The sequence below is a fragment of the Silurus meridionalis genome, chromosome 17 (genome assembly GCF_014805685.1).
Source record: "Silurus meridionalis isolate SWU-2019-XX chromosome 17, ASM1480568v1, whole genome shotgun sequence".
Taxonomy (NCBI): domain Eukaryota; kingdom Metazoa; phylum Chordata; class Actinopteri; order Siluriformes; family Siluridae; genus Silurus; species Silurus meridionalis.
In genome coordinates, this window is record NC_060900.1 from 12566861 (window position 1) to 12591165 (window position 24305).

Genomic DNA, 24305 nt, shown 5'->3' on the forward strand with positions numbered 1-24305 from the left:
TTCTAAGTACACTTTTAGACATGAATATCCTGAATTAGGGTTTTATAAAGTTATAATAAGTAAAACATCAAATTATTTATTTTTTTAAATGCAAATATTCAGTTAATTAAAAAATAAATCGTCAGATTAATTGATTATCAAAATAATACAGCCCTACATTACACAGTGAAATGAAACAATGCTTCCCCAGGACCAAGCACCAAAACACAAAACTAACATTATGTGAAGTGCATATGTTCAAACATTTAGTGCAAACAACAAAATATAGTAGTTTAGACTTTTTGTAATTGTACTGTCAAGAGCTTTCACATTTAACATGCTAACTGAGGCCTGTAAAGTGTGTAACTGAATTAAAGTCTGACCTTAGGGTACCTTTGCTGGGTTGTCCATGCCTTGGCAACTGTCTTAAAGTTTAAAATGAATGACTTTATAGCCTTTCCCAGATTCATGGGCAGCAACAATAACTATTATAATTTATAATATAGTATATATTATAGTATAATAAAACTAATCTTTTGTGGTCCAAATAACAAATGATAAATGATTATTCCTTATTTGCTTCAGATTAGGCTCATTAAGTAGTCTCTCTTCATATGACTCATGTCACAAGAACTTAATTATTTTGATTATTGTAAGATCTAATTAACCAGTGATTTATGTTTTAGGGTATAGGTACATTGTTTGATTTGTGATGGACTTTTAGTACATTTTTTTTTTTAGCAAAGCCTTTACTGCAATTAGTTTTGTACATGTGAGAGAACATGTAAGCATCAAGAAAACATCAGTTTCCGAAAGACATTTTAGGATTTCTTAATTGAAACTAAAATGCTAGCCATTGTAATACAATTTTAAATGTTGTATGTTTTTTTGTTTTGTTTTGTTTACAAGTTTACATTTACATTTGCGGCATTTAGCAGACGCCCTTGTCCAGAGCGACGTACAAAAAGTGCTTTGAGTTTCTTGCAATGAATAAATCTACACTGGTACGCAAGATTACAAACGTAAGCCATATTTTTACCATACTTATTAATTAAGGCATTAATTATTACAGGAAGCTGATCCTACCCCAGACTGCACTAAATTTAGCATTGGAGAGGGATTTCGATCTGCAGGGTTATGTCTTTGAGGCAGCACCAGAGCAGCTCCAGGCACCTAGAATTGTGCGGGTGGGACTCATTCAGAACAAGATTGTTCTTCCGACTGACGCTCCTGTAATTGACCAAGTAAGACAGCAGTAGCTAATCCATATTTTTCATATCACTCTCTTGCTCTGTCAGCCTAAGCTATTAATATGTGTCATCAGTGAATTTAAATTGATTAAATTTATATATAAAATAAATAAATAGCCATAACCATTTTTTTTTTGTAGATTACAGCTTTGCACAAGCGAGTGGGTGATATAGTGGAGGTGGCTGCTAGTTGTGGTGTTAATATAGTCTGCTTACAGGAAGCCTGGAGTGAGTACCTACACACACACTGTTTAAACAATTGTGGTCAGTTTATTTTGCAATGTGTAAAAGCATTACATAGCATTACATGTATTGCATGTATATCAACTTGGATTGCCTACCTTTGAGACTGTTGAGACTGTCAGATTTAAGAAAGAATAGTTATTTATCTATAAATATTTATAATATATTTTGTTTAATCTACATAAACTTTGTAAAACTCAATTGATATAGTAAATTTGATCAGATTTCTGAGTCACTTTCTCAAATGATGTTGATAGATGTACTTTAGTAATCCACAAAGGGCAAGTAAAATTTGCACAGTTACCCAGGCTCAGAACTAAATCCTGGATTGTGCCAATATAAGGAGGGACATTTAACATTGTACCAGCTATTGTCTCTTAATGGGAGCATAGGTGAGCACCAGTTGTAAAAGGAGGGTAGAGCCAAAGGATGGTAGTGGTAAGTATGAGCAGCAGAGAGGAAAAGAGGGACTGTGGTGGTTTGAACTGCTTTTTTATATTTATTTCTGGCCTCAACTTCTCTCTCTTTGTGAAATGACTACAACACTTCTTTCTGCTGCTCCCATTAGGGGTCACCACAGTGGGTCATCCATCTCCATACTACCCATGTCCTCTATATTTCTTTTAAACCAAATGTCTTTACTCACCATATTCATAAACCTCCTCCTTGATCATTCTTTTTTTTTCCTTTCTGGCAGCTCCATCTTCAGCATTTCTCTACCAATATACCCCATCTCCCCCTTTTGCACATGTCCAAACCATCTAAATCTAGCCTCCCTCACATTGTCTGGAAAAATGTCCTACATGCGCTGCCCCTCTAATAAACTCATTGTAATCCTGTCCATCTTTGTCACTCCCAATTATATCTAAGCATCTTCAACTCTGCCACCTCCTCTTGTGGCACCTCCACCTTGCCTCTTGTCTTTTAATCATTGCCACTGTCTAAACCATGCAACACAGCAGGTCTCACCACAGTCATATAAACTTTCCCTTTCACTCTTGCAGATACCCTTCTATCATAAATCACTCCTGCTACTCTTCTCTACCCACTCCACCCTGTCTGCACACTTTTTTTCACTTCTCTAACATACTCTCCATTACTTTGCACTGTTGACCTCATACACCTTCACCCACCTCTTCTCCCTGCAACTGCACCACTCCGCTGCCCTCCCTCTCATTTACACACACATACTTTGTCTTACCCCTACTGACTTTCATTCCGCTTCTCTCCAGTGTGTACCTCCATCTCTCCAGGCTCTTTTTAACCTGCTTCCTACTCTCACCACAAATCACAATATCATGAAGACTTCCATTTCACCTTGTCAGTCAACCTGTCCATCACCACTGCAAACAATAAAGGGCTCTTAATGCAGAGTGCCTCCACAACCCTACATGCTGAAATGTTGTAAAGGCACTGCTTTCAACTGTAGCATTGCTGATTCAACCAAAGATGGCATAAAGCAATGCCCTTGTGCTATTCAATGACCTGACAAGCCCTATTCTAATGCTGATTGAACTGTTCAGGGGGTACTTGCACAGTTGACCTATGCAGAATTGCATACTTCAGCAATGCCCCAGGAATGCCTTGGCATCATTGTGTAGACCAATCTTGTTGAGCATCCGTACGGGGCATTGTTTCCAGGGCTGTTTTTTTTTTTATTTTTTACACTTTCCAGTCCTCCATGTGGGCTTTGAGAGAAGGTCCTGGAAGCACTACTCCTGCTCTATTTGCATCACTAGGAGAGCCTGGTGTTGAGGGGTGTTAGAAGGTGATGAGAGCCTTTACATGCTTACTCAGTGGTGCGGACTTCAGAGCAAGGTTATTTCCTCTGATCCTGGGATTTGGCACTAGTGTAGAGAGCAGACAACAGGATTTAAATAGAACAACTGGCTTGTGTTCCAGTTAAAGCACATATTTGCACCCACACTTCTGACTATTTGTGTTCTGCACTCTCTTTCCTTTCTTTTCTTTTTTCTTGCCCTTTTCCTATATTATCCTCTTTGTCTCTCAGTAAAAAATGTGTTAACATAGTTACACACAGGTGTGTGATCCATACCACCCACTTCCTTTAGCTTTTGTCTCGCTACCACAATGGCAAATGATTTATTTTGACTTTCCATTGAAAGCAGAAAAAAACAGGAAGCATAAGGATCGGAGCAATTCTGCGATGAGGCAAATTTTGATGGCTAGGTGACTAGGTCAGAGTATCTTAAAAAATTTTATGTTTACAATAATTTCATATCAGAAATCTATAGCAGTACTCTTAAGATCCTCCACATGGTTATACTATGTCATGTTCTGTTATTCATCTGAGGTAGTATTTACCTAATTCTAAGACCTGCTAAGGACCAGATAATTTATCTTGTCCTGACAAGAAAAAACATAGAATTAGAAGAGTGTGTACTTCATTTTTCACAACATTGGGGACACCTTATACCTTTAAACCCTTCTGCATAGTAAATGTTTAACAAGCATATGGGTATCACTGAAATACTCTATATATCTATCTGTATGTTTATGATGAGCTGAATGCTTCCACCACTTGATTGTATGTGTTTTTGCCCACAGCAATGCCTTTTGCCTTCTGCACCAGAGAGAGGGCACCATGGACAGAGTTTGCAGAGTCTGCTGAAGATGGATTCACCACTCAGTTCTGCCAAAAGGTCTATTTTATGTGTCTAACATTTCTTAACTTTAGGTCAAAAGATTGACCACTGCTGTAGTAAAATTCAAACATGATTAACTTTTACATTTATTCAGGCTCTGCGATAATAATTACACACCTACAGAACCACACATCTAAATGTCCTTTAGTGAGTGAGTTTATAAGGAAGACACTTAGTAGATATATCGCTTGGTTCCTGTCAGGATTTTGTAGTCCTGGCAGGACTTTGACTGTGCATTACTTCAGTTGACAATCAGATGTTCCATTATGTTGTTCTCTACCTTTTCTTTAAGCACTTTTTATCTGTTTTTAATTCTGTGTGCATTTAAGCTTCACCATCTCTCAGCTTTGTTACTTGGTGTTTAAAGTTGTGTAGTCAGCTTTTTTATGTGTCCCCAGCTGTCTTTGATACATTTTTTGTATCTTTTGGCCGTAACTTTTTCTTTTGTAAAGAAAATTTTGTTGTTCTAGCTGAGAAACTTTTAAAAATATTTTTGAGTTTCTTTGCTGAATTTGTGGATTTTTTAAATATTTTTTAATATATATTTGCCTTCTTGGACTTTGGGCTGATTTTGCAACCTTGCCCTTTTTTCTCTTTGGCCTTTTTGAATGCTTAATAAAATTCTTGGAACTTTTTAACCAGGCCAGGTCTTTAACTGCACCTTGGGTCACTCACTCTCCTGTGGCTTATTTTGATACTGTCTGAATCTTATGCCATTGACCCTGGTTTGACTCTCAGTCCTGTCAGTTGCACAGAGTGTAGGATCTTTGTTGAGAAATATGTATAGCTTCTGAAGTGCTTGCTAAGTGGTTAAGGTGGACTCCTGTTTAGAAGGTCATAAATTAAAATCATAAAACTACAATGTTGCCATTGCTGGGCCCTTGAGCAAGGTCAACTGCTCAACTTTATAAAATGAGAGTCACTATTAAACAGATTATTCCATTTAAAGATTGGTGGAGATATGCGCTGGAGAGAAGGGGAATGAAAGTCAGTAGGAGTGAGACAGAGTCTGTGTGTGAATGAGAGGGAGGGCAGTGGAGGGATGCGGTTACAGGAAGAAGAGGTGGAGAAGGTGGGGGAGTTCAGGTATCTGGGGTCAACAGTGCAAAGTAATGGAGAGTGTGTTAGGGAAGTGAAGAAAAGAGTGCAGGCAGGGTGGAGTGGGTGGAGAAGAGTGACAGGAGTGATTTGTGATAGTAGGGTATCTGGAAGATTGAAAGGGAAAGTTTATAGGACTGTGGTGAGACCTGCGATGATGTATGGATTAGAGACAGTGGCATTGAGTAAAAAAAAAAAAAGGAGCTGGAGCTGGAGGTGGCAGAACTGAAGATGTTAAGGTTTTCGTTGGGAGTGACGAGGATGGACAAGATTAGTGATGAGTTTATTAGAGGGACAGCCCATGTAGGACGTTTTGGAGACAAGGTGAGGGAGGAGAGATTGAGATAGTTTGGACATGTGCAGAGGAGGGACATGAATTATATTGGTAGAAGAATGCTGAGGATGGAGCCACCAGGAAGGAAGAAAAGAGGAAGACCAAGGAGGAGGTTTATGGATGTGGTGAGGGAAGACATGCAGGTAGTTGGTTTGAAAGAGGCAGATGTAGAGGACAGGGTGGTATGGAGACGGATGAGCCGCTGTGGTGACCCCTAATGGGAGCAGCCGAAAGAAGAAGAAGAAGAAGACATGAACTAATTCCTTGAACTAATAAACATAACAGCCACAACAGAAAAAAAGCCATCTTGACTATCGTATTGCCACTTATACAGTGAGGAAAATAAGTATTTGAACACCCTGATATTTTGCAAGTTCTCCCACTTAGAAATCATGGAGGGGTCTGTAATTGTCATAGTAGGTGCATGTCCACTGTGAGAGACATAATCTAAAAAAAAAAATAGAGAAATCACAATGTATGATTTTTAAACTATTTATTTGTATGATACAGCTGCAAATAAGTATTTAAACACCTGTCTATAAGCTGGAATTCTGACCCTCAAAGACCTGTTAGTCTGCCTTTAAAATGTCCACCTCCACTACATTTATTATCCTAAATTAGATGCACCTGTTTGAGGTCGTTAGCTGCATAAAGACACCTGTCCACCCCATACAATCAGTAAGAATCCAACTACTAACATGGCCAAGACCAAAGAGCTGTCCAAAGACACTAGAGACAAAATTGTACACCTCCACAAGGCTGGGAAGGGCTACAGGGAAATTGCCAAGCAGCTTGGTGAAAAAAGGTCCACTGTTGGAGCAATCATTAGAAAATGGAAGAAGCTAAACATGACTGTCAATCTCCCTCGGACTGGGGCTCCATGCAAGATCTCACCTCGTGGGGTCTCAATGATTCTAAGGAAGGTGAGAAATCAGCCCAGAACTACATGGGAGGAGCTGGTCAATGACCTGAAAAGAGCTGGGACCACCGTTTCCAAGGTTACTGTTGGTAATACACTAAGACGTCATGGTTTGAAATCATGCATGGCACGGAAGGTTCCTCTGCTTAAACCAGCACATGTCCAGGCACGTCTTCAGTTTGCCAATGACCATTTGGATGATCCAGAGGAGTCATGGGAGAAAGTCATGTGGTCAGATGAGACCAAAATAGAACTTTTGGGTCATAATTCCACTAAACGTGTTTGGAGGAAGAAGAATGATGAATACCATCCCAAGAACACCATTCCTACTGTGAAGCATGGGGGTGGTAGCATCATGCTTTGGGGGTGTTTTTCTGCACATGGGACAGGGCGACTGCACTGTATTAAGGAGAGGATGACCGGGGCCATGTATTGCGAGATTTTGGGGAACAACCTCCTTCCCTCAGTTAGAGCATTGAAGATGGGTCGAGGCTGGGTCTTCCAACATGACAATGACCAAGCACACAGCCAGGATAACCAAGGAGTGGCTCTGTAAGAAGCATATCAAGGTTCTGGCATGGCCTAGCCAGTCTCCAGACCTAAACCCAATAGAGAATCTTTGGAGGGAGCTCAAACTACATGTTTCTCAGTGACAGGCTAGAAACCTGACTGATCTAGAGAAGATCTGTGTGGAGGAGTGGGCCAAAATCCCCCCTGCAGTGTGTGCAAACCTGGTGAAAAACTACAGGAAACATTTGACCTCTGTAATTGCAAACAAAGGCTACTGTACCAAATATTAACATTGACTTTCTCAGGTGTTCAAATACTTATTTGCAGCTGTATCATACAAATAAATAGTTAAAAAATCATACATTGTGATTTCTGGATTTTTTTGTTTTTAGATTATGTCTCTCACAGTGGACATGCACCTACGATGACAATTTCAGACCCGTCCATGATTTTTAGGTGGGAGAACTATCAGGCAAAATATCAGGGTGTTTAAATACTTATTTTCCTCACTGTATACACACAGGTTATATACACAAATGAATGAAATGGGCAGAATGTATAGTAATGATATAAAGATACATAGATAAAAATAGTGCAGATGTAATGAGTAATAAAAAAGTATGTAATGTTACCTGAGTGAAATAAATGGGGATCAAGTAAACCAGCTCAAAATATGGGCTGGCCACACTAAGTAGAGTGGGCTCACAACATGCCTGCTGGATGTTGGCCAACCCACTTAATTGAATATTAACGATGATCTCATTCTGTAGCAATTACATATATGTATTAAAAATGCAGTGGGAGCTCAGTGGTGGTGGGATTTGAAACTGTGACCTTCTGATCCAAAGTCCAACGCCTTAATCACTGAGCTACCACCTCCCCCAAGCAGCACCTGTGAATGGGTGAGCTATATTAACAGTAACTCATGTAAATTCTGACTGACTTTGGCAAGCTAGATTACAGGATTACAGTATTTCCAAAATGGAAGGTCTTGTGAGGTGTTACCAAAATACAGTAATAGGTACCCAATCAAATAGGTACCCAAATTGTGCAAGGTATTACAATATTTGAACCATTGTCCTAACAGTGAGACATGAGACAGGGAGACAAAGGCAATTCATGATACCGAGGAGCTATTGTAGCACAAATTGTTTAAAAGGTAATGACTGAGAAAATTAGTCATTACAGTGCATCACAGCTGGCTGTTTATGGAGCTGCATAGGAAGTTGAAAGCTTACCCAAGTCCACCAATGAAGGTGCTAAAATAGACCACAAAATAACTAAGGCTAATTAAAAAAAAAAACATTATTTTGCAGAAAACACACTGATCCAAATTAGAAATTACTTTCAGATACCTCCCAGTCATTGGTGTTAATCTGGCACCTGGTGCTAATTTCCTTGATTATTCGTCAACCCTTATTTAACTGGCAGCCTAATTTCCAGTTTCACTGACTCTGCAAGATGGTGGGCCGTTCTAAAGTGACTGAAAGCCTCTGGCCGCAGGTTGCCCAGATGAAGGCCAAAGGGATGACCCTATCAGCCATAGCAAGACAAGTTTTTCGTTCCAAATCTGTGATTTCAAGAATATTGAATCTTTACAAGATCCTAAACTCATTCAAGTCTGACAAGAAGGCTGGTCGTCCACGAAAGACAAATACAAGAGAGGACAGGATACTGCAGAGGATCTCAATGGGCAATCGTTTCCACACTGCAGCTGGAATTGCTCACCAGTTAAGGGTAAGGATCTGTCTCTTCATACAGTGTCTCGACGTTTAAGAGCTTTTGGACTGAAAGCCCACTCTGCAGTGACCAAACCTCTCATTAGCAGAAAGAATCAAAAGGCTAGACTAAGCATGTTGTGTGGACAGAGGAGAACTGGTCCAAAGTTCACTTCAGTGATGAAAGCAAGTTTAATTTATTTGGGTCCGATTGGAAACATTATTTTGGCCGACAAACTGGAGAAAGACTGAACCCAAAGTGTGTAAAGAAGTCAGTGAAAAGTGGAGGAGGGAGTGTCATGGTTTGAGGCATGTTTTCTGCAGCAGGAGTTGGGCCTCTTATACAGCTACATGGCAGAGTGAATGCAAATGTTTATCAGAACCTTCTTCAACAACCTATGGTTCCTTCATGCGTTCATCACCCAATCAGCCCGCAGTGTTCATGCAGGACAATGCTCCATGTCACACAGCAAAACGGGTAAAGCAGTTCCTTGAAACTGAAAACGTTGAAATAATGACATGGCCTGACCAGAGTCCTGATCTCAACCCAATAAAGAACCTCTGGAAAATCCTTGGTGACTAAGTTATGGCCAAGAAACCCACTACAGTCACCGAACTGTGTAGGAGACAGGAAGAAGAGTGGACCAAAATCACACCAGAGCAGTGTGAGAGACTAGTGCTGTCCTGTGGCCCCAGATGTGCTGAAGTCATTCAGAGCAGAGGCCTGTACACTTCCTACTAATTGCTGACTGTTGTAACCTTCAGAAAATTTTGTTGTAATCTTTTTCCTTGCTACAGTCATTGTTGTTCTCTTATTTTGATTAGTGTGATTAGTGTGATAGGGTCATCCCTTTGGCCTTCATCTGGACAACCTGCTACCAGAGAGTTCATTTACTTTAGAACGGCCCACCATCTTGCAGAGTCAGTGAAACTGGAAGTTAGGCTGCCAGTTAAATAGGGGTTGACAGATAATCAAGGAAATTAGCACCAGGTACCAGATTAACACCAATAACTGGGAGGTGTCTGAAAGTGTTCTCCAATTTTGATCAGTGTATTTTCTGCAAAATAATGTTTTTTTTAAATGCCTTAGTTAATTTGTGGAAAAGGTGTTCTGGTAGCACGGTATAGACAGAACAAAAACTCTTTCAACTGTTGAGCAGTGAAGATTACATTATTTCAGAATAATTCAATTGTTTATAAAGTGTTCACTAATTTTGATCGCCTGTGTGTATATATATATATATATATATATATATATATATATATATATATATATAGAGAGAGAGAGAGAGAGAGAGAGAGAGAGAGAGAGAGGCGATAAGTGGAGGAGGGAAAACTCGTTTTTTACTATCACTACTGTACACTACGTATCCCTAAACTTTAAATTTTTTACTTTTTCTTCTTTGCTTATGTTAATTTTCATCACAATCTTTGCTTTCTGGCTTTGCTTCACCATCTAGCAGCAGCGTCTCGAGCTAGTACCTCGATTTTTTGCTCACGTAACAGAGCAAAAAATAACAAGTGACCACTTGTACCTCAGAAAACTTGTACATTAATGCACTCGTAGGTCAAGATACCACTGTATATTACATATACATACATACATACATACATACACACACACACACACACACACACACACACACACACACACACACACACACAAACCCGATTCCCAAAAATTTGGGACACTGTACAAATTGAGAATAAAAAAGGAAATCAATAATTTACAAATCTCAAACTTAAAGAATATAGATAACATCAAATGTTGAAAGTGAGACATTTTGAAATGTCATGCCAAATATTGGCTCATTTTGGATTTCATGAGAGCTACACATTCCAAAAAAGTTAGGACAGGTAGCAATAAGAGGCTGGAAAAGTTAAATGTATATATAAGGAACAGCACAAGGACCAATTTGCAACTTATTAGGTCAATTGGCAACATGATTGGGTATAAAAAAAAGAGCCTCTCACAGTGGCAGTGTTTCTCAAAAGTCAAGATGGGCAGAGGATCACCAATTCCCCCAATGCTGCTGCGAAAAATAATGGAGCAATATTAGAAAGGAGTTTCTCAGAGAAAAACTGCAAAGACTTTGAAGTTATCATTATCTACAGTGCATAATATCCAAAGATTCAGAGAATCTGGAACAATCTCTGTGCATACGGTTCAAGGGCGGAAAACCATACTGGATGCCCGTGATCTTCAGGCCCTTAGACTGCACTGCATCACATACATAGAAAACATTTGGCACATCATAAAGAGGAAGATACAACAAAGAAGACCCAAGACAGTTGAGCAACTAGAAGCCTGTATTAGACAAGAATGGGACAACATTCCTATTCTTAAACTTGAGCAACTTGTCTCGTAAGTCCCCAGATGTTTGCAGACAGTTATAAAAAGAAGAGGGGATGCTACACAGTGGTAAACTGTGATGCCATGAAATGTAACATATTTTTCTTATTTTAGTTTAAACATTAGATATGTCATCTATGTTGTATTCTGAATAGAATAATACAATTTGAAACTTCCACATCATTGCATTCTGTTTTTATTCACAATTTGTACAGTGTCCCAACTTTTTTGGAATCGGGTTTTTACATACACATACACACACACACACATGAATTCCAGAAAGGGATGGATGAGTATGGCAGATACTGACCGTACAGATTAAAGTAATTTAGTGTGATTTGTCCTTAAAATGTCCATGTTCAGTATGGCGTGGTATAAAGTGACACTGTGCTGTGCAAGTTCAGAGTTGAAGTGGCAGTCCAGAGTTAAAGTGTCATATAAATAGTGCAAAAAAGTTGTGCAGAAATAATTGTGTAGCTGAAGGAGACGAAAATGGAGAGAAGATTCCAGTACTAGTTCCTGGGTGCTTCCTGGTTTAAACTCTGAATGGCCTGAAGGAAGAAACTCCTCATTCTCTCTGTGGTTGCTTTGAAGGGGCGGAAGTGCTTCCATGAATGTAACAGAGAAAAGAGTCCATTGTTGGGATGGCTGAGGTCCTTCACAATCTTCCTGGCCCTGGTCCAGCACTGAGTTTTGTAGATGTCCTGCAGGTCAGGGAGCTTGGTGCGGATGGTTTGTTCAACTAAATGCACCACCCTCTGAAGGGCTTGTCTGCATGGTGCTGTTCCCGAACCAGAAAGTGATGCTACCCTACAGAATGCTCTCAATAGTGCAAGTGTAAAAGGGCCTTACCACCTGAGAGGGTAGTTTACATGGTACAGATGGTCTCAGATGGTACAGACACTGCTGGGACAGGACCCTGCTTAATGTGACAGGACCAAGACAGCATGTCCGCCCAAGGACTATAAGAAGGGCCCCATTTACTGTGTCAAATCAATAGATATGAATAGATCAAAAAATATGCTGCCCATGCTTATAGCATTCTCCTCCTGTGGGCCCAAAGGGAACTCTGCTTCCTGAGAGCGGCGTATATCCCGGGCCAGTTGAATGGAGCGGCAGACAACCAGTCAAGACAGGGGTTTAAACCCCAGGAATAGCGGCTCCATCCACATGTGGTGGAGCAGATTTGGGAGAATTCAGCAAAGCTGGCCGAGGCTTAATGGAGGCATCTAACAGTCAAGACTGTGTTTTTGATGGCTATCTGCTCTCTGAGGAGAGTAGGTGATCTTCAGGCCCTTTCAGTGGACCCTCTTTCTGGAATTTACCCCAGGCATGGCCAGTGCCTTCTTGCACCCTAGAACAGGCTACATCCAAAAGGTGCCCTCATGGTCCCATGCCCGCATTCTATCCTCCTAATTTCAGGCACCAGACCAGGAGTCCATGGAGCAGACCTTGAGTAAATTATTGATGCTATTGCATCCTCTTATGAGTCCTCTGGTTTTACCGCTTTATTCAGCAGCCTCTAAGGCTTGGTCCTCTGGAATGTCCCTCCAAGACATCTGCAATGCTGCGGGCTGGTCCACCCCACTGACCCATCTCAGGTTCTATAACCTTTACCTCAGTGCCACTCTTGGCCCCTCTGTCCTTCATCTTAGCTGTACTTATACACACTGGGCAGGGACTGGTCAGTGTGGCGTGAATGGACACTCATATCCCATAGCGAGTCTTGCCAGAGTCCAAACTGCACAGTGACATTAACTTTCATACAACAATAAAGACGCATAATAATCCATATCCTTCTCCTCCTGTCACCCCTCTTCTTTCTTTCTCTCTCTCTCCCTCTCTCTCTCACGGTCGTTAAACATGCCCCTGAGGTTCCAGTGACCACTGTTCCTGCCTCTCCCCTCTTCGTGGATCTTTCCACTTCGTCCAGGCCTGCCTCTGAATAGTGTTGTCTTCGATTGGAGGTCACTCTGTGCAGCTTGGGATGGTTTCTCATCAACGCCTTGGGTGGTTACATGAAATTCCGGAGTAAGAACAGGCGCTTTGAGGATGGATTGGACTGTAGCTAATGTAAACAGTCTGCTACATTTACTCAGGACTTCTTTTCGCTTCTGATCATCTTCACTCTACCCCGCTACATTGTATATCTGCTATAAATGGACATTTACACCCATTATGCAGGTGGAGAGCAAAGGCTGGCCCATGTGGTCTGATCCAACAGACGAGCTACTGTAGCTCAAATTGCTGAAGAAGTTAATCCTGTTAATGCTCGACAGAATGTTTTGGCAGCAAAAGGTGGACAAACACAATATTAGGCAGGTGGTCATAAAGTTATGCCTGATTGGAGTATTGTTGGAGTTCCAAATTGAATTTCCAAAATTCCACAGATCTCATTCCACTAGAGCATCTGTGGGATGCATTAGAAATACGCACCTGATCTAAAGAGGATATATCAGAGAAGTGGACTCTTACATCCAGACTATGCAGAGACAGTTGCATAAGTTGTTTTATGTAGAACCAAGGTTATCTTTCATCATCTTGTGTTAGGAGATATGGATATGGACAGCTCCCCGGTTGCCCAATACACTCACAGCAAGGACCTGTAAGCCAGAGGATGGCCACCCAAAAAGGCGTTGCTTGACACGTCACAGAGTAGCAGACCACACACAAAGTGAGGGTAAAAAACCCAGCTGTAACATGCATACCAAAAACCAGGGGTTTTAATAATTGTCTTCTGGAAACCTGTCAGATCAGCAGTCTTCCCCATCATTGTGTAGCCTAATGAACCAAACTGAGAGACCATTTTAAAGGCTCAGGAAACCTTTGCAGGTGTTTTGAGTTGATTAGCTGATTGGCCTGTTACCATATTAAAATTTTTTGAGATAGTGAAATGGTGGGTTTTTGTTAAATGAAAGCCAAAAACATCATAATTAAAAGAACCAAAGACTTAAACTACTTCAGTCTGTGTGCACTGAATTTAGTTCATATACGAGTTTCATAATTTGAGTTGAATTACTGAATTAAATTAACTTTTCCACGATATTCGTGTTTAATATTTATTGAGATGCACCTGTATGTATAAATATATGGCATTGTGGAGGACAAGATTGTTAACTGTAATGATATCCTTCAAGAGATCGGGTGATGGTGACCCCCAGGAGTTCGGCCTGAAATGCAGACAACAGAAAGGAGGGCTCTTACTGTCAAAGTCGAGGCTTTGTAAGAGGCCTGATGTATGGACGCAGAGAAGCGATCCATATTACTTTTTATAACAGGCTTGGGTGGGGCCAGCAGCTTGATTGCAGGGTGGTCACCCATGCGGAGGCTCGCCATATCCTCAACCTCAAGATGCCCAAGACCATGTTTAAGATCAAGCGGCTCTACCCAACAATGCTTCATGTGTTTCGCACACATGCAGGGACAACAGGAAGAAGCTGCTTTCTAGGACCGGGAGGGGGACTTACCGTAAACATCCCTCTCTTTAGATTTAATATTGAGCTGAGGAGCAGCCCATTTACAAAACTCTGAGTACCGATTGGAGCAGTGGGAGCAATAGCCTGAGGGGCTACAGATGATGGGACGGCTTCCTCGTCATCTTAACTTTCGAAAAGGCATGCATCATCCTCATCCCCAGAGCCGTGCAGTTCATCGATGAAATGGGTTTCGGCCACTAGTAAATTCTTGAACAGTGACGGGCATTGGTCTGCCAAGATCATGGAATCCACAAGGCCACGTGTGTGCCATGGCATCACCTTTCTCTCCAAATTGGTGCACTGACAAATTGGAAGCACCAAGATGTGGCTACAATTCTCAGGTAAGTCTATCACTTCCTGAGCACATTTAAGTCAAGCAGACAACAGACAACGCACAAAAAAATGGGGATCCTAGCGGCAATTAGAGTGCCGCACACAGCCAGGCAGGCTCGCAACTTGCAGTGTAGCAGGAGTCGACTTAGAAAGTGGCATGAGAAAAGTTTATGAAATAGGTGGCCAGTCTAATAATTGGTATGAGCATGGGCAGCTTGTAAAAGGCTAACCTGGCTAAAAGACGAGCACGTCTGGCAGAGGCTGATCTGAAAATGTGTCTCCTTCGGCAAACAAAGTGAAGTTAAAAAGCCAACGATGCTTACAATTTGATGCTTCTGCAGAGATCAGGTATGGATGCCCGATCCATAGGTGGATCTCTAACACGAGATGATCAAGGAGAACGAATGAAATCTTAGTCCAAAGACAATAAAAACACAACAACTACATTCAGATTCTCTGCTGTTTCTCTGTCATGGTAAAATTTATCTAGCCTGTTTTTACTTTTTTTGACCTGTTGTGCATACTTATTCATATGATGTCTGACAAAATGTATATGTTTGAAAATTGTAACAGCAAAGTTTTTCTATCTAAGCATGAATTCCAAATGTAGTCATTGTTATTGTCAAATACAGTTGCATTTCAATCTTAGTTATGGCTCAATCTTGTCCTCAGTGCAAATAATTCTACATTAGTTTTTTTCCCTGATATAATGTTAAGCAAAAACAGGCAAACTGGCAAAACAGGTCATACACACTGTGGCATAATTTAAGGTAGGTGGAAAATAGTTGTGAAGAAAGGGAAAATGCTAATTTATTTATTTAACAAAATAAATTTTTATATTCTTTATTCATAGTTAGCAAAAAAATACAACATGGTGATAGTGTCCCCTATTCTGGAGAGGGATGAGATCCATGGAGGAACACTGTGGAACACGGCAGTAATTGTCGCAAATACAGGAACTGTCCTGGGAAAAAGCAGAAAAAATCATATTCCACGTGTGGAAGACTTCAATGAGGTCAGTCAAACTCTTATTTGCTTTATTAAATACACAGTGCCTACTGCACAAGGGTGTGTAATTGTAGTTATTTGAGTAAAGAACCACAATACTGCATTTCAAAACCCTTGTTATAGGTATTGAGCCACAGACCTACCTCTTCTAAAATACATAAATTAGCACTTGAGTTTGGCTTAAGTCACTCCTCTAATTAAGAACCTTACTCTTATTAGTGTTGCTAACTAATTATATATATATATACACACACACTATATATTTTTTCTAAGCAAGTTTTCCTGTTTTAAACCCTGGGTGTGATCATTACACATGTTTTTTGGTACATTCATGTAAATGTAGCTCAGAATTAGCTAGAAATAATTCTGACATCCAACATCCACATTTTTTTTCTTATTTGCTCTACATAGAATACAAGTTTTTACTCCAAATGGTATATGTTCTGCATTTCTTACTGATCACCTAAAATCATATAGTTGATCTTTACTCATCTAAACAAAGCTTCTATTATTGCACAGATCAATGACTGGAACTCTTTTACTCCCAGTTTGGTAATTTGCCAGTTTGCATGCAATAGCTTAATCTCCTCACTCCCATAGTGATACAATTTAATAATGAATAATGAATATAATGAATATAAAAAACACATGCTTTTGAAAATTTTCCGGCTCTATTAAAACTGGCAAGGTGTTACACACATTTTCTACAAAATACAGTGGGCAAAAAGTTTATAGACCCCAGTGTAAATCTTATAATGTGGTATTTGACTGTGATCACAATTAACCAGTCACATTTAAGGTGATGTTCAAGGCCATTAGGTACAGTGACCTGATACAAGGGATCTCAATGTCAAATTAATCAGGAGAATAGTACAAAAGTTCTACTTGTTTTCTAAGAACAAAAAATACCTCTAAAACAAACAAAATCTATCTATCTATCTATCTATCTATCTATCTCTCTCTCTCTCTCTCTCTCTCTCTCTCTCTCTCTATATATATATATATATATATATATATATATATATATATATATATATATATATATATATATATATATTATAGGAGTTTTTGTCCTGTCTAAACCATGCTACCAGAACACCTTTTCCACAAAATAACTAAGGCATTTAAAAAAAAAAACATTATTTTGCAGAAAACACACTGATCAAAATTAGAGAACAACAATGACTGTAGCATGGAAAAAGATTACAACAAAATTTTCTGAAGGTTACAACAGTCAGCAATTACTAGGAAGTGTACAGGCCTCTGCTCTGAATGACTTCAGCACATCTGCGGCCATAGGACAGCACTAGTCTCTCACACTGCTCTGGTGTGATTTTGGTCCACTCTTCTTCCAGTCTCCTCCACAGTTCGGTGACTGTAGTGGGTTTCTTGGCCATAACTTTGTCACCAAGGATTTTCCAGAGGTTCTCTATTGGGTTGAGATCAGGACTCTGGTCAGGCCATGTCATTATTTCAATGTTTTCAGTTTCAAGGAACTGCTTTACCCGTTTTGCTGTGTGACATGGAGCGTTGTCCTGCATGAACACTGCAGGCTGATTGGGTGATGAACGCATGGAAGGAACCATTTTTTGTTGAAGAAAGTTCTGATAAACATTTGCATTCACTCTGCAATGTAGCTGTATAAGAGGCGCAACTCCTGCTGCAGAAAACATGCCCCAAACCATGACACTTCCTCCTCCACTTTTCACTGACTTCTTTACACACTTTGGGTTCAGTCTTTCTCCAGTTTGTCACCGAACATAATGTTTCCCATCGGACCCAAATAAATTAAACTTGCTTTAATCACTGAAGTGAACTTTGGACCAGTTCTCCTCTGTCCACACAACATGCTTAGTCTAGCCTTTTGAGTCTTTCTGCTAATGAGAGGTTTGGTCACTGCAGAGTGGGCTTTCAGTCCAAATGCTCTTAAATGTCGAGACACTGTATGACCAGACAGATCCTTACCCTGTTCAGCGCTGAACTGGTGAGTAATTCCAGCTGCAGTGTGGAAACGATTGCCCATTGAGATCCTCTGCAGTATCCTGTCCTCTCTTGTATTGGTCTTCCTTGGACGACCAGCCTTCTTGGTGGACTTGAATCAGTTTTTGATGTTGTAAAGAGTCAATATTCTTGAAATCACAGATTTGGAACGACCAACTTGTCTTGCTATGGCTGATAGGGTCATCCCTTTGGCCTTCATCTGGACAACCTGCTACCAGAGAGTTCATTTACTTTAGAACAGCCCACCATCTTGCAGAGTCAGTGAAACTGGAAGTTAGGCTGCCAGTTAAATAGGGGTTGACAGATAATCAAGGAAATTAGCACCAGGTACCAGATTAACACCAATAACTGGGAGGTATCTGAAAGTGTTCTCTAATTTTGATCAGTGTATTTTCTGCAAAATAATGTTTTTTTTAAATGCCTTAGTTAATTTGTGGAAAAGGTGTTCTGGTAGCACGGTATAGACAGAACAAAAACTCCTTCAACTGTTGAGCAGTGAAGATTACATTATTTCAGAATTGTTCAATTGTTTATAAATTGTTCTCTAATTTTGATCGCCAGTGTATATCTATCTATCATATCAAACACTTGCAAATACGAGACAATTTTATAAAAAAAAAAATATTTTGTTAAATATAAAACAATTATTGCCATCCCTTTTGTCAATACTTGTGTGCCCTCTATTTGCCAAGATAACAGCTGTGACATCTGTCCTAAAATAATACCTTATGGAGAAAACTTGTCAAAACTTGCATGTTCGCTTCGCTTGAGTTCAGTACGGTATTTTAAGACTTAAATGAGCTTGCCCTTACTGGGAAATTTTGCGGTATATCAGACGAAACACAATTGTAATGACGCAATAAAAAAAGCGCAGCCAGCACATGGTTATCTGGATAAGAGCCAACATGTCTGCGGTGTGTGGAGAGCGGTTTGCAAAACATGATTCAAAACATGATCCATCATTTTTTGTGTTATGCCTTTTGCCTTGGCACCATCACTGCCTTTTCAAAAACGTCCTCTACAGATGGAGTACGCATGCTCGGACTACTTTTCTGCGTACTCCATCTGTAGAGGACGTTTTTGAAAAGGCAGTGATGGTGCCAAGGCAAAAGGCATAACACAAAAAATTATGGATTTTATTGCCATTTGAATTGAATTTTCATTTCGGTGCATCCCTAAAATATTATCGTCGTTGTGGCCCTCTGACACAATTCAGGTTTCTCATGTGGCCCTTTGTAAAAATTAATTGCCCATCCCTGCGGTATATTCATCCCACGCACATGCACATTTGACGAAAATACAAGCGAAGTGAACACACACATAAAAAAAAAACACAAACAAAGTCTGTGTTTTCATGTGAAATCAAAGCATCAATCTGTTCTGACTGACACCCATGTGAAAGAATTGCTTCAAGTGGCAACAACGGAATACGAGGCAGATTTGAAGGGGATTGTTCAAGGCAAGAAATGCCAAAAGTCCCACTAAGAAACATGCATAGTAAAAGAAAAACGCTATTGTAAATTATTATATTTTTGTTTGTAGACTTGGTTAAACTAAGAGTTTGTGTGTGTGAGGCAGTGCAGTGTTCATTGTTGAAAATGACTGTCCTGTGGTCTTAGTACTGTAGAAGTCAATTTCTGTCATTATGTTGGTGTGTGACATTTACTATAAATCTGGCTGAGCAGAGGTGTGTGTGTGTGTGTGTGTGTGTGTGTGTGTGTGTGTGTGTGTGTGTGTAAGAGGAAGGGATGGGTGATGTTCATGTGTGCCCATGTGTATGATGTGGCTCTTTGCGGTAACACAGTAAAAAATTTGGCTCTCGGTCTCTGACTGGTTGGCCACCCCTGCCATAGATTTTCTATTGGGTTAATTTAAAGGGACTGCAATGGTAAATTTTGTGGTAAACCATTTTTGTGATTTTTATGTATTTTTTTATTGTTGTCCTGCTGGAAGATCCAGCCTTTACACATTTTAATCTTTCTGGAAGAGGTTGTTCACTAAATATCTGTTGATGATATTCTAATAAAGTATCCAGGTCCTCTTGCAGAAAAACAGCCCCAAAACATTTAAGAGCCACAATTATGTTTAACTGTGGGCATGTTATTTTTCCAAACCCAAAGGTGTTTGCAACCAAGCTTACATTTAAAGCATTTGCAGACACCTTCTTTCTGAGTGACCTACAACAGTGCTTTAAATGAGTTTAAATGAGTCTCCATGAATAAAAACTTTCTAATGCTGTTTAATTAAAACAACATAGACTAAGAAGTGACTATCAGTCTTAAAGTCTGTTGAGAGAGCGAATAGTGATATACAAGAAAACATTAAAGGTAGTATAGCTGACGGGTGGTGTGTGAGAACATAGGAAAGCTAAAAACAAGTCATGTGGCTGCATTCTGGATCAGTTGCATTAGTCTTTCAGAGGCAGGTCTGCCGTGAGTGGTGTACAGTTAGACTAGTCTTGAGATGACAAGGGACTAAACAACTGGCCTAAACAATTGGCCTGTTTGGACAGAAATGTATGCTTTCTTCTGATGTTGAAGGTAAGATCAGACAGTTGACTATACAGATCATAATATCTTAACATTTAAGATAAATCAACTTGTATGAACAGCAGTTCAGCACTATTTTAGATTTATCTGACCATAGAACCAAAGAAGTTCAACAATGTTTTGCTAAACATCAGTAACAGTATTCCATTAGCCTTACTCATTATGATAAATGATTAAAGGTATTTGACCTATTTGTCACTTTATATTTTTACCTGTGTGAAATGAGAAGTCATGTTTGAACAATTTCCAGTTCCTAGTTACTCAGGTGTACTAAAACTGTATTTATTTATTAAAAGTTTTGATTAAAGATTACTTTTCACAGGCTTTGCTATTATTTACCAAGGGTACCAATATTAGTAGAAGATACTCTACAAGTATTAAATTGGAATGTTACTTATGAGCCTTATCCAACATCAGTGCCTGACCTCAAATTGCTCTTTTAATCGAATAGGCAAGAATTCCCCTAGATACATTTCGAAATCTTGCAAAATGTGAGACTCATAGCCACAAAGGGGTCTTAGCATCCTAAGATTGCATCTGAATCTCCTACAAGTTTCAAATGACATTGTGGATCATGCTATACTCATGTGGTATCTAACACAGACAACATAGACAAAGTTTTTAAACCACCACTGTATCCTGACATTTTCCAGGGTCATGCATCTCATTGGGTCTATGTGGATGTTATCTATGAATAGCATACTTTTTTATTTTTTGCAATTTGAAACAGAATATGTCAAATCTTGATTTTTATCATGCTACAAACTACTTTTGGTTGCAGTCAGTTGTTCTGTAACACATGTAACATTCTTCATTTCTTCAACACTTAAAGCTGGGATTCTACTATTTAACTCTATTAATATTTGCAAATCTATTGTGCTTTCTACATTTTAAAAATAGTCTACATACTATCTGGAGGGCAATACTCGCCACCGAGTCTTTCAGACACAGTTTGGAAAGGTAGCTGTGAATATCTGTTATGGCCGTCACCATCCACTGAACTGGTTCATGTATAGTATGAATGGCGCCGAGATTATCTTTAACCCCTCAGCTACAGTGGGAGCTCTCAGGTAAGAGACGTGCACCTTTCTTCTTCTTCTTCTTTTTTATTGTTTATTTAAATATTTCTAAGGCAGGTCTTTGTGGCTTTGTATTTCAGTGAACCCATGTGGTCAATTGAAGCTAGAAATGCTGCCATTGCCAACCATTGCTTTACTTGTGCCATCAACAGAGTGGGCATGGTAGGTAGATTTTAATAAATAGAGAAGCAACATTGACACAACGAAAGGTTCCAAAAACACATCTGTGAAATATAGGATCATTAAAAATAAAGATATTTTTACAGTCATGCAAATGAAAATTATTTTCTTCAAAGTATGGCCCTTTGTTCAAAGTGATATATAGGAATTAATGCTGAGATTCATAGACCAATGTCAATAGTGAATTTACTAAATTGCTGTCAGGTTGGATAGGAAGTTTTACTTTACTGCTATTTTTGGGTCTGTCTAGATATGTTCAGGCAGATTCACAGTTTGGCTACATTACTCAGACATTTACTGACTAGCCCTGAATTCACAAATTTACCCAAAAGTCATATTAACCTTGACTGTTATCTACACATGCAGGAACCAATATGCTACTTATTGCTTCTACAGCTTGTTCTGTTCAGAAGTCTTGGCAACTTCCTTCACAAGTTTTATTTAATTTTATGTATATTAAAGCTACAGTTAGTTTCATTGTGGTTGTTTTGCCTCTCTACATCACTACAATAATTTAAAGATAAGCATTAAATGTGTGATTTGAAGTACAGTGCAACCTCGATACTCAGGTTATGTTCTATGACCCTTCGCTTGTTACAAAGAAATAGTGAGGTTTTGACTGTCTCCGTTTGATGGGAAATTGTACATGTACTGTAAACAAAAAAAAAATGTTAATTACTTGTTTTATTTACTACTTTAGATGAATAATACATTAATAAAATATTTTGTTATACATTATGTAATTTATTAGAACAAACTGTTTTTAAATGTTACTCCGAACTTTCGAGCCACTCGCAGTTTACGCAGCTCTGGTTCCAAATGAAAAGTTGTTAAATATAGAGGTCGTAAATGTCAAGGTCGGCGAGTATTGAGGTTTCACTGTATATGCTTTTAACTTAATTCCAAGATGTTAATTAAAAAAATTTGCATTGTCACTTTAGGAATTAGAAACAATTGTTTGTTGCATATTTTATATTTTTTGCATATTTATTCTTTTCTGAAGTAATGCAATGTAATACAAACAAACAATCATAAATATTATTATTTTTAATACTTAGATGCAAATCCTTTGCACGCAGTAAGTGCCTGAAGCATCACTAAATGCTGAGTTTTACAGATTATGTTGTAACTTTAATGACATCATTGTTTAATCTATATCATTGGCATGGTGAACAGATACAAAATTATAAAAATTGTGTGACTGTACAATTACTTTTGGAGCCAATTGTCATTTCTATCTCTTTTTATTATGCATTTTTTTTTTAAGAATTTTATTGGTCTAATATATATATATATATATATATATATATATATATATATATATATATATATATATATATACATACATACGACATGGCCAAGACAATCTGCTGCAGTTCAAACCTAACATCAGAATGGGGAAGAAAGGTGATTTGAGTGACTTTGAGCGTGGCATGGTTGTTGGTCTGAGTATTTCAGAAACTGCTGATCTACTGGGATTTTCACGCACAACCATCTCTAGGGTTTACAGAGAATGGTCCGAAAAAGAGAAAATATCCAGTGAGAGGCAGTTCTGTGGGCGGAAATGCCTTGTTGATGCCAGAGGTCAGAGGAGAATGGCCAGACTGGTTTGAGCTGATAGAAAAGCAACAGTAACTCAAATAACCACTCGTTACAATCGATGTATGCAGAAGAGCATCTCTGAATGCACAACACGTCGAACCTTGAGGCGGATGACAGCAGCAGAAGACCACACCAGATGCCACTCCTGACAGCTAAGAACAGGAAACTGAGGCTACAATTCGCACAGGCTCACCAAAATTGGAAAATAGAAGATTGGAAAAATGTCGCCTGGTCTGATGAGTCTCGATTGCAGCTGCGACATTCGGATGGTAGGGTCAGAATTTAGCATCAACAACATGAAAGCATGGATCCATCCTGCCTTGTATCAATGGTTCAGGCTGGTGGTGGTGGTGTAATGGTTTGGGGGGTATTTTCTTGGCACACTTTGGGCCCATTAGTACCAATTGAGCATCGTGTCAACGACACAGCCTACCTGAGTATTGTTGCTGACCATGTCCATCCCTTTATGACCACAGTGTTCCCATCTTCTGTTAGCTACCTCCAGCAGGATAACGCGCCATGTCATAAAGCGCGAATCATCTCAGACTGGTTTCTTGAACATGACAATGAATTTACTGTACTCAAATGGCCTCCACTGTCACCAGATCTCAATCCAATAGAGCACCTTTGGGATGTGGTGGAACGGGAGATGTCAATATGGACCAATATCTCTGAGGAATTATTCCAGTACCTTGTTAAATCTATGCCACGAAGGATTAAGGCAGTTCTGAAGGCACAAGGGGGTCCAACCAAGTACAAGTAAGGTGTACCTAATAAAGTGGCCGGTAAGTGTGAGTGTGTGTGTATATATATATATATATATATATATATATATATATATATATATATATATATATATATATATATATATATATATATATCAGAGGCGATTTCTTTAAGACTGCAAGGGAAGCTCGGCTTCCCTTATAATGTCACAAAATTAATGGTCAAATATGTACTATTGTATTAACATTTTATTGACTAAAAATGCGTTAGAAAACGTTCAT

At 39.2% G+C, this 24305-nt stretch overlaps 1 protein-coding gene across 2 annotated transcripts in view; it reads left to right on the forward strand.

The window, feature by feature from the left end:
- The window catches only part of upb1 (ureidopropionase, beta), a 50591-nt gene that overhangs the window by 13549 nt on the left and 12737 nt on the right, over positions 1-24305 (forward strand). The window contains exons 2-7 of one of the 2 annotated variants that reach the window (XM_046870709.1): positions 1052-1223; positions 1370-1457; positions 4041-4135; positions 15733-15894; positions 21338-21507; positions 21597-21678. In XM_046870709.1, coding sequence (XP_046726665.1) covers positions 1052-1223; positions 1370-1457; positions 4041-4135; positions 15733-15894; positions 21338-21507; positions 21597-21678 — 769 coding nt within the window. The remainder of the gene's footprint in view (positions 1-1051; positions 1224-1369; positions 1458-4040; positions 4136-15732; positions 15895-21337; positions 21508-21596; positions 21679-24305) is intronic. The other variant, XM_046870710.1, reaches the window with a different exon arrangement.